Raw genomic sequence first — 11,107 nt, 5'->3', positions numbered from 1 at the left:
AAAAAAAAGAGAAAACACTGAACTCTGGGGATTACTGAAATTATTTTTTAAATGGTGTAGAAATGTAGGCACCCAGGAAGAGCTCAGATTTCTCTTTGAGGATGATGATAGTCCCTCTGGAGATGGTTTGTTTAATGGTGTATATTCCTCACTTGGGGATTTTCACAACAACTTCATTGCGGTCACAAGCCTACTTGTGACACTAATAAATAAACTTATCAATTCATGTGAGATTGAAGTTTGGCACTGAAAGCACTCAGCTCCCAGGCAGCAGAGAGCAGCAGTGTCACACTCTCAGCTCTCAGCTCAGTTGTCACAGCCTGGGCTCCGGCTCCTCTTGCTGCTTCCTTCTTCCGGGATCATCACCACACAGTCCCGCCCCTGCCCCGCTCTGATTGGTGCTCTCCACACCCGCCCGGCACAGGGAGCTGTGTGATTGGCCGGTGGAGGTGTCAATCAGAGGTGGGGACTGTAGCAGTTTCAGATTGATACAGTTGCCGGGAGGGAACAGCGATGAGTTCCTTCCAGGGTCGGATGCGGGAATATCCCAGCGCTTCCATCGACAGGTTTGACAGGGATAACCTGCTGGCCAAGGCTTATTTCCTGTCGCACTGCCACAAAGGTGGGAAGCCCTCTTTTAAATCTCAATTGGGAATTGTCGAGTAACCCCAGATACAGGTTGTTCAGCTGGTTTCTGTAGCAAGGGGGTTCCTTTTCTGAAACCAGACGCCGCTACAAGTTTACTCAGTTTTGTTCCATCGTCCCTAACATTTCTGAGGGTAGAGTCAGTCCCCAGGGTATGTGGAGATGAAGCAGGGCAGCCTGTGTTAATGGAGTTCAGATGCACTATTGAATAGTGAAACAGACTCAAGGGATTGAATATGCGATTCCTGCTCCTCAGTTATGCAGGGTGTTTAGATTGACTGAGAGCTGTCTTCAGTCTTGGGCGAGGGTGGCACAATGATTAGCACTGCTGCCTCACAGCGCCAGGGACCCGGGTTCAATTCTGGCCTCGGATCACTGTCTTTGTAGAGTTTGCACATTCTCCTTGTGTCTGCGTAGGTTTCCTTCGGGTGCCTAGTTTCCTCCCACAGTCCAAATATGTGTGGGTTAGGTTGATTGGCCATGCTAAATTGACCCTGGTGTCAAGAGGATTCATGATGTGGAGATGCCGGCGTTGGACTGGGGTAAACACAGTAAGAGTTTTAACAACACCAGGTTAAAGTCCAACGGACTTTAACCTGGTGTTGTTAAAACTCTTACTGTGTCAGGGGGATTAGCAGGGTAAATGTGTGGGGTTACGGGAATAGGGCCTGGCTGGGATTGTGCTCAGTACATACTTGATGGGCCGATTGGCCTCCTTCTGTACTGTAGGGATTCTATGATTCCTGTTTTGTGAGTACCTGTTGGGTAAAGTTTTTTTGAAGTTTATTTATCAATGCCACAAGTAGGCTTACATTAACACTGCAATGAACTTACTGTGAACATCCTCTAGTTGCCACACTCTGGCACCTGTTCGGGTACACTGAGGGAGAATTTAGCATGGGCAATGCACCTAACCAGCATTCTTTCAGACTGTGGGAGGAAACCCATGCAGACACGGGGAGAACGTGCAGACTCCACACAGACAGTGACCCAAGCTGGGAATTGAACCCGGGTCCCTGGTGCTGTGAGGCAGCAGTGCTAACCACTGTGCCGCCTCACAGTGCTAGGGACCCGATTTTGATTCCCAGCTTGGGTCAATGTCTGTGTGGAGTCTGCATGTTCTCTCTGCATCTGCGTGGGTTTTCTCTGGGTGCTCCAGTTTCCTCCCACAGTCCAAAGATGTGCAGGCTGGGTTGATTGGCCATGCTGAATTGCCCCTTAGTGTCAGGTTACTTTAGCAGGGTAAACAGGTAAGGTTACAGGAATAGGGCCTGGGTGGGATTGTTGTCTGTGCAGACTCAATGGGCCAAATGGCCTCCTTCTGCACTGTAGGGATTCTATGAATCAAATTCCTGCACCACAGGCTTTGTTGAGGAAAGAGTTCATAGAATCCCTACAATGCAGAAGGAGGTGATTCGGCCCATCGCTGGACTTGAGGACTGTACTCAGCAGTGCCTCACAAGCAACCTGGTGATGCTGAGCAAACGGGAAGCACAAAATTGTCCACACTGCCTGGTCTAAATCTGCCCATAATGAACTCCTACAGGGATACACTTGGTTCCTTCACCAGGGAACATCATGACTGGTTTGACGAGAATGACCAGGTGATAAAGGAGCTGCTAATTCACAAGCCCAAGGCATTCCGGAACTGGAAAAACTACCAAAATCCGTGGGGATGAAAGCAGGTCCAGAGACAAATGAAGGCTGAGATCCAACAGAAAAGCTGTGAGCTAAAGAATAGATGTTGGGTGGAAGGAGCGCAGGAAATACAGCAACTCGCCAACAGCCATGACATGCATGGATTCTTCAGCACAATCAAGACCATTTACAGCCCAAACCTTCCAAGGACGTAGCCCACTGAGACTGCAGCATGGAGTGGGGCTTCTCGAGGACAGAGAGGCAGTCAACGCTTGTTGGAAGGAACACTTTTAGGATCTGCTCAACCAAGACTCAGTCTTTGATCATGTTCCACAATATGCTATCTGTCACCAGCTCAGTGCAATCCCAGCCCTATATGAGTTTGCAAAGACTATTCATCAGTTAAGAACAAACAAGGTTGCTGGCACAGACAGAACCCCTGTTGAAATACTAAAATATGGCGGAGGAATACTCTTGACATAAATGCATGATCTCATCTCCTTCACCTGGAAGGAGGAGAGTATGCCAAGATATCTGTGTGACAATGTAATTGTGATCATCTTTAAACAAAGAGACAAGACTGATTGCAGTAACTGTAGATCATGGGGAAGATCATTGCAAGAGTCTTTCTCAATCACCTTCTCCCCTGGTGAAGGGATCTTACCCGAGTCACAATGCAGGGTCCATCCATCAAGAGAAACGGTGAACATGATCCTCACAGCAAGACAAGTGCAAGAAAGTTACAGAGAGCAGCAGCAACCTCTAGTCATGACCTTCTTTGACCTTGCAGAGAACTTCAGCTCTATCAGCCGGGAGCGACTATGGAGTGGCTTCCGCAAAATTGACTGCCCACAGGAATTTGTCACTACCCTCTGCCTGCTGCGTGATGACAGGCTAGTTGTGATCCTTACCCACAGAACTGCCATAGACCCAGTATGAGTGCAAACTGGGGTCAAGCAATACTGTGTCATTGCACTAACGCTCTTTTCCATCTTCCTCACCCCAACACTCCACCCCACCTCCAGAAGCTCCCTGCTGGAGTGGAACTACGCCACAGGATAAGTGGGAAACTACTCAAACTGAGACACCCCCATTCGAGAACCAAGATCACCCCAACCTCTGTCATCCAGCTGTGCTATACTGATGTCACTTGCGTATGCGCACGCTCAAAGACCGAGCTCCGAACTATTGTCAGCGCATTCACGGGAGCTTATGAAAGAATGGACCTTGGGCTAAACATATGGAAGACAAAGTTCATCGACCAACCTGCTCTCGCTGCACAACACTGCTCCCTCCCCACCCTCCGACTATCAAGATCCACGGTGAATCATTGAACAACATCGATCATCTCTCATACTCTGGGAGCCTCCTCTCCGCAAGGTGATAAAACTCCACATTGCCTCCAGTGTGCCAACAGCTGCTTGGGGTAAAGAGTGTTTCATGGCAAAGTCCTCAACCCAGCTCCAAGCTCGTGGTCTACAAGGCTGCAGTGTGGACTGCCCTCCTGTGTACGTCAGAGACATGAACAATGCACAGCAGACACCTTACATCCTTGGAGAACTATCACTAGCGATGCCTCCTGTAAAATCAATAGCAGGATAAATACTCCAATCTCTCAGGCCAACAGTGCCAGTATTGAGGCACTGGTTGTGGTCAGTCAGTTACGTTAAGTGGGCCACATCATCCGCATGACACAAGATTCCCAAGATAAGCTTTTTTGAACCGCTGCAGTTTATGCAGCGTAGGTACACCCTCAGTGATGTTAGGGAGGGGGTTTGAGGATTTTGACCCAGCTGAAGAAACAGCGATACCTTTTCAAGTCAGGATAGTGTGTGGCTTGGAGGGGAACTTCCAGGTGATGGTGTCCCCTGCTTCTGCTGCCCTTGTCCTTCTAGATGATGGAGTTTGTGGGTTTGGAAACTAAAAAGTTGATGTTGAAGGAGCCTTGGAGAATTGCTGCAGTGCATTTTGTCGATGAAACACCCCGACACCACTGTGCAGGGGGTGGTGAAGGGGGTCAGTGTGAAGTGAAATTGAAGTTTATTTATTCATCACAAGTAATGCTTACATTAACACTGCACTGAAGCTGCTGTGAATTTCCCCTAGTCGCACAGTCTGGTGCCTGTTCGGGTCAGTGCACCTAACCAGCACGTCTTTCTGACATGGGGAGAACGTGAGAACTCCACACAGACAGTGACCCAAGCTGGGAATCGAACCCCGGGTCCCTGGCACTGCAGCAGGGCTAACCACTGTGCTATCAAAAATGGTGGATGGTGTACAATCAAGTGGGGCTGCTTTGTCCTGGATGGTGTCAAGCCTCTTGAGGGTCATTGGAGCTGCACTCATCCTTGCAAGTGGGCAGTATTCCATCACACCCCTGACTTGTGCCATGTAGATGATAGACAGACTTTGGGGAGTCAGGAGGTGAGTCGTTCACCTGAATGAAAGTCTAATGCTAATGACTCTTTAACACAATGTGCATTAGCGAATCACATACAGGAGCACTAATTCTACTCAATGAATTACAACCTGGAAGAAACATCTTGAGGTCATCATTTTCAAAGTATCTATGATGTAACAAGGAGAACATTAAAGATAATTTACAAATTTCATTTAATGGAAAGGACTCTATTAATGCCGCAAAGCTTTAAGTTTGGAAAAAGAATTACTGAATATTCGGGTTTCCAATTATTTTGCAGATCACATGAAAGGATTAAGAGCTCCTGTCTTGAAAAGACGACTGGAATGCAGGTACTGATCCCACTTTGGGTTTCTCTTAAATGATCATTGCAGGAAATGCCCCTTTGTGTTGCAATGGATTATGTATCTTGTGTATTTCAGTTAGGTTCTGCTTGTGTTCTCCCTCAGAGGAATTGTATTATTTGTATTTAATAGTATTTACAGAGTTGAAACAAACATTCCACCATCTGACTTGTCCAGTAATAACATCACACAGCTTGCCCTGAATTTGACGCAATGCTTCACTCATTCGTGTCTCACGCTCGCGCACAAAGATTAGATACTGATAAAGATAATATTCTGGTACAGCTTATAAATATCTCGGTCTCTTTCATGGCAGGCCTGTAGTTTCTTGGATGATGTTGATGCATTAGCTGAAGTGAAGGTCTAGTAAAGCAAATGATTCTGAGTATGCAGTGAGGTTTCTTGTAGTTGAATTTCCAGAGGTTGGATCCCAGGTGAATCTGAATTTGAAACAGGTTGGGTAATCTGGCTCTCTGTCGGAATCTCCCACTTTCAAAGAACAAAGAAAATTACAGCACAGGACTCAACTAAAACCCCCTACCCTTCCGGGGACCATATCCCTCTATTCCCATCCTATTCATGTATTTGTCAAGACGCCCCTTAAAAGTCACTACCGTATCCGCTTCCACTACCTTCCCCGGCAATGAGTTCCAGGCACCCATCACCCTGTATGTAAAAAAACCTGCCTCGTACATCTCCTTTAAACCTTGCCTCTCGCACCTTAAACCTGTGCCCCCTAGTAATTGACTCTTCCACCTAGGAAAAAGCTTCTGACTATCCACTCTGTCCATGCCTCTCATAATCTTGTAGACTTCTATCAGATCGCCCCTCAGCCTCCGTCGTTCCAGTGAGAACAAACCAAGTTTCTCCAACCTCTCCTCATAGCTAATGCCCTCCATACCAGGCAACGTCCTGGTAAATCTTTTCTGTACCCTCTCCAAAGCCTCCACATCCTTCTGGTAGTGTGGCGACCAGAATAGAACACTATATTCCAAGTGCCGCCTAACTAAGGTTCTACAAAGCTGCAACATGACTTGGCAATTTTTAAACTCAATGCCCAGGCCGATGAAGGCAAGCATGCCGTATGCTTTCAAGAAAGGTATCGCTGCTTGGATCACTTGTAGCTAGTTTGGTTTGCGGTGAAACTCTGTCTCCAAGCAGCTGGTTTTAAAAGCAGACATTCAAACTCAGTAGATTCCAGTCATCCTGTGTTTTTGTTCACTCTTGGATATCCACTCAGCGTCGTTTGGATGTTGAAAACCATCATGAATCAATGGAATGTAGATGAGATCCATTCACATCTGAAGTACTCACATTTCAACGTGCCCTTTTGACCCGGGTAGAACAGCGACTCACGTCAACTGGAATTCTACAATCCTCTGTGTCAATCCATCTTTAAACAAAGGGAGGTGTGAATTCCCCAGATGGTGGTGAATCTGTCAATGTCCATCTTTAATTAGGTATTTACTTGAGATTTAGGATTTAATTCCTTAGATTCTGGAGCAATCCCACTTGATAATAAATTGGCAAATGTTACACTTCTTTTCAAGATAGGAGAGAGAGAGAGAGTCAGCAGCAAATTACAGGTCAGTTAGTCTAACATCAGTCAGTGGGAAGATGCTGGAATTTATTGTTAAGGAAGGTCTTAACTATCCTCTTAGAAAAGCATTGTACATTTACAACAAACAACTTTTTTTAGAAGGGAAATCCTGTTTGACAAATTTATTTGGAGTTTTTTGAGGATGTAACTCGTAGACAAAGGGGAACCAGTAGATGTAGTATATCTAGACTTCCAAAGGGTATTCAATAAGGTGCCACACAAAAGATTAATAGGTAAGCTAAGAGCTCATGGAGTTGGGGGTGGTATTTTAGCACGGAAAGAGGATTGGTTAACAGATAGGAAGCAGAGTCAGCATAAACAAATCTTTCTCAAATTGGCAGGCAGTGAATAGTGGAGTGCTGCAAGGATCGGTGCTGGGGCCGCGCCTATTTACAATCTATATTAATCTCAGATGATAAGACACAGAGTAATGTATGTACAGTTCCTGATGAAACAAAGGGGAGGTAAGCTGTGGGGAGGACACAGCGAGGCTGCAAAGCGATTATAGGCAGGTTAAGTGAATGGGCAACAAGGTCTCTGATGGATTAAAATGTAGAGAAGTGTGACGTTATTCACTTTGGTCGTAATAGAATAGAAGCACAGAATATTTTTTAAAGAATGGGAAACTTGTAAGTTTTGATGTTCAAAGAGACTTGGGTGCTTGCACAACACAGAAAGGGCAGCATGGTGGCACAGAGGGCAGCACGGTGGCACAGTGGTTAGCACAGCTGCCTCACAGCTCCAGGGACCTGGGTTCGATTCCCGGCTTGGGTCACTGTCTGTGCGAAGTTTGCACATTCTCCCTGTGTCTGCGTGGGTTTCCTCCGGGTACTCCGGTTTCCTCCCACAGTCCAAAGATGTGTGGGTTAGGTTGTTTGGCCATGCTAAATTGCCCCTTAGTGTCCTGAGATGCATAGGTCAGAGGGATTAGCGGGGTAAATGTGTGGGGTTGTGGGGATAGGGTCTGGGGTGGGATTGTGGTCGGTGCAGACTCAATGGGCCAAATGGTCTCCTTCTGCACGGTAGGGATTCTATGATCTATTGGCATGCAGGTGCAGCAAGCAATTAGGAAGGCAGATGTTGCCCTTTATTGCAAGAAGATTAAATACATGAATAGAGGGGACTTGCTCCAGTTGTACAGGGTGTGGTGAGACCACACCAGGAACACTGTGCAGCTTTGGTTTCCATTTAAAAGAGGATGTATTTTTATTGCAGACGGTGCAGCAAAAGTTCACTATATTAGTCCCTGGGATGAGGGGGTTGCCTCGTGACGAGGGGCTGAGTAAATTGGGTTTAATCTCTCGAGTTTAGAAAAAAAAAAAGAGGCGGTTTCATGAAACCTACAAAATTCTGAAGGGGTTTGATCGGGTCAATGTTGAGAGATTGTTTCTGCTGGTCAGGGAATCTAAAACACTGGGCACATCCTCAGGATAAGAGGCTGATCATTTAAAACTGAGATGAGAAGAAATTACTTCACTCAAAGGGTTGTGAATCTTTGGAATTCTCCACCCCTGCGGTTTGTTGCTGCTCCATGGTTTAATATATTTCAGGCTGTGGTGAAGAAATATTCGGACCCTCGGAATTAATTGATATGGGCAGCAGGTGGGGAAGTGGAGCTGAAACCCAAGATCAGCCATGATCATGTTGAAAGGTGGGCCAGGATTGATGGACCAAGTGGCCTACACCCGCACCAATTTATCGTGCCCTTGTGACTGTCTGGATTTCAAAAATGCCAGAAGTCACTTGATTTGTAGCGGCCATTTTAATCATCTATTTGTGAACAGTTTGAAATGTATTGACTGAAAGTTCATAAGATATTGGGACATGACTCTGTTGTCTTTCTCCTCTTCAACAGATGTTCCTGTATTTTCTTTGCCACCCGTAACTCTCATAAGTTTTGTGAATCTCCTCTTCTGCTTTTCTTCCATTTCCATAGTACTAAGGGTAATTCTAAAGAAAGATCCGGCCATTTTTAAGCCTATTTTTCATCTCTGCTTCTAATCTGATTTTTTAATGAACCTTGCTTTATCTTTTTCTAGAATTGCCACTGACTTCAGGTCTTGACTGCACCACGTCTTCCGGATCTTCTTTCTAGACTTCAACTGAGACTACTAGTCTTTGCACTTTAATCTGTCTCTGTGCTCTCTCTCCAAACGTTTAGTCTTGTCACACCATTTGTATCCACCAGACTCTTTACTGTGTTTGTTCTAACCCTGCCTGTCTGGTTATTACATTTGTATCACTATGTTGTACAGTATGGAAGTCCTTGACCCTCAAGTTATTGTCAGTCTCACTGTGTAAACTGACCCCTATTGTTGGAAGGATTTTGAAGCTTCAAAGGTTTTTGATTTGATTAATTATTGGGATATAGTGCAAAGTATTGTTTCTTGCACGCCATACAGACAAAGCATACCATTCAAAGAGTACATGGGGAGAAGGAAAGGAGAGAGTGCAGAATGTAGTGATACAGTCATAGCTAGGGTGTAGAGAAAGATCAACTTAATGCAAGGTAGATCCATTCGAAAGTCTGATGGCAGCAGGGAAGAAGCTGTTCTTGAGTCGGTTGGATGTGACCTCAGACTTTTGTATCTTTCTCCTGACGGAAGAAGGTGGAAGAGAATATGTCCGGGATGTGTGGGATCCTTGATAATGCTGGCTGCTTTTCCGAGGCAGTGGGAAGTGTAGACAGAGTCAATGGATGGGAGGCTGGTTCACTTGATGGACTGGGCTTCATTCACAATCCTTTGTAGTTTCTTGCAGTCTTGATCAGAACAGGAACCATACCAAGCTGTGATACATATGGAAAGGATACTCTCTATGGTGCATCTGTAAAAGTTGGTGAGAGTCTTGGTGAACATGCCAAATTTCCTTAGTCTCCTGCTAAAATAGAGGTGTTGCTGGGCTTTCTTAACTATAGTGTCGGCATGGAGGGACCAGGACAGGTTGTTGGTGATCTGAACACCTAAAAACCTGAAGCTCTCGACCATTTCCACTTTGTGCCTGTTGATATAGACAGGGGCATGTCCTCCACTTCCTGAAGTCGATAATTATCTCCTCCATTTAACTGACATTGAGGGAGAGATTATTGTTGTCGCACCATTTCACCAGATTCTCTGTCTCTTTCCTGTACTCCGTCTCGTCATTGTTTGAGACCTTGATGGTTGAGGTTGACTTATACGTAGAAACATAGAAACTAGAAGCAGGAGTAGGCCATTCTGCTCTTCGAACCTGCTCCACTATTCATTTTGATCATGGTGGATCATCAAATTCAAAATGCTGATCACCCTTCCCTCCCCACCCCCATATTCCTGATCCCTTTAGCAACAAGAGCTATATCTAGTTTCTTCTTGAAATCAGATAATGTTTTGACCTCAACTACATCCTGTGATAGTGAATTCCACACATTCACCACCCTCTGGATGAAGAAATATCTCCTCATCTCAGTCCTAAAAGGTTTGTCCCTCATCCTCAAACTATGACCCCGAGTTCTGGACTCCCCTACCATTGGGAATATTCATTTTAAATCTACTCTGTCTAACCCTGTTAGAATTTTATAAATTTCTATGAGATCCTTCTCACTCTTCTAAACTCCTCTAAACTCCAGTGAATATAACCCTAACCGACTTAGTCTCTCCTCATATGACAGACCTGTCATCCCAGGAATCAGCCTGGTAAACCTTCTCTGTATTCCCTCTATCGCAAGGACAAGGTTAGCACTGCTGCCTCACAGCATTAGGGACCTGGGTTCGATTCCCTGCTTGGGTCACTAACTGTGTGGAGTTTGCATATTCTCCCTGTGTCTGCGTGAGTTTCCTCTGGGTGCTCCGGTTTCCTCCCACACCCCAAAGATGTGCTGGGTAGGTGCATTGGCCATGCTAAATTCTCCCTCGGTGTACCTGAACAGACGCCGGAGTGTGGCAACTAGGGGATTTTCACAGTAACTTCATTGCAGTGTTAATGTAGGCCTACTTGTGACACTAATAAATAAACTTTACTTTTTTATTTTTACAAATCTGTACGCAATACTCCAGCTGTGGTCTCACCAACACCCTATACAATTGCAGCAAAGCATCCCTTTCCCGATACTCAAATCCTCTCGCTATGAAGGTCAACATGCCATTTGCCATCTTTACTGCCTGCTGGACCTGCGCGCGCACTTTCAGCAACTGATGCACGAAGACTCCAAGGTCTCGTTGAGTATCCACCTCTCTCAATTTACACACTTCAAGTAATAACCTGTCTTCCTATTGTTGTTACCAAAGTGGATAACTTCTCATTTATCCACATTATACTGCATCTGCCATGCAGATACCCACACACTCAACCTGTCCAAATCATGCTGAAGCATCTCTGCATCCTCCTCACAATTCACCCTCCCACCCAACTTTGTATCATCTGCAAATTTGGAGATAATACATTCAGTTCCCTCTTCCAAATCATTAGTATATAATGTGAACAGTT

At 45.5% G+C, this 11,107-nt stretch overlaps 1 protein-coding gene across 3 annotated transcripts in view; it reads left to right on the top strand.

The window, feature by feature from the left end:
- The first annotated feature begins 451 nt into the window (after positions 1 to 451).
- The window catches only part of dclre1c (DNA cross-link repair 1C, PSO2 homolog (S. cerevisiae)), a 43,443-nt gene continuing 32,787 nt past the window's right edge, over positions 452 to 11,107 (top strand). For 2 of the 3 annotated variants that reach the window (XM_078235981.1, XM_078235980.1), the window contains exons 1-2: positions 492 to 622; positions 4,983 to 5,034. In XM_078235981.1, coding sequence (XP_078092107.1) covers positions 514 to 622; positions 4,983 to 5,034 — 161 coding nt within the window. In that variant the 5' untranslated portion in view covers positions 492 to 513. Of the gene's footprint in view, positions 623 to 4,982; positions 5,035 to 11,107 lie in introns of all 3 variants that reach the window. The other variant, XM_078235979.1, reaches the window with a different exon arrangement.

This window comes from Mustelus asterias, chromosome 19 (genome assembly GCF_964213995.1).
Source record: "Mustelus asterias chromosome 19, sMusAst1.hap1.1, whole genome shotgun sequence".
Taxonomy (NCBI): domain Eukaryota; kingdom Metazoa; phylum Chordata; class Chondrichthyes; order Carcharhiniformes; family Triakidae; genus Mustelus; species Mustelus asterias.
Note: the sequence above shows the minus strand (reverse complement) of the source record. Positions and strands in the feature narration are given on the sequence as shown.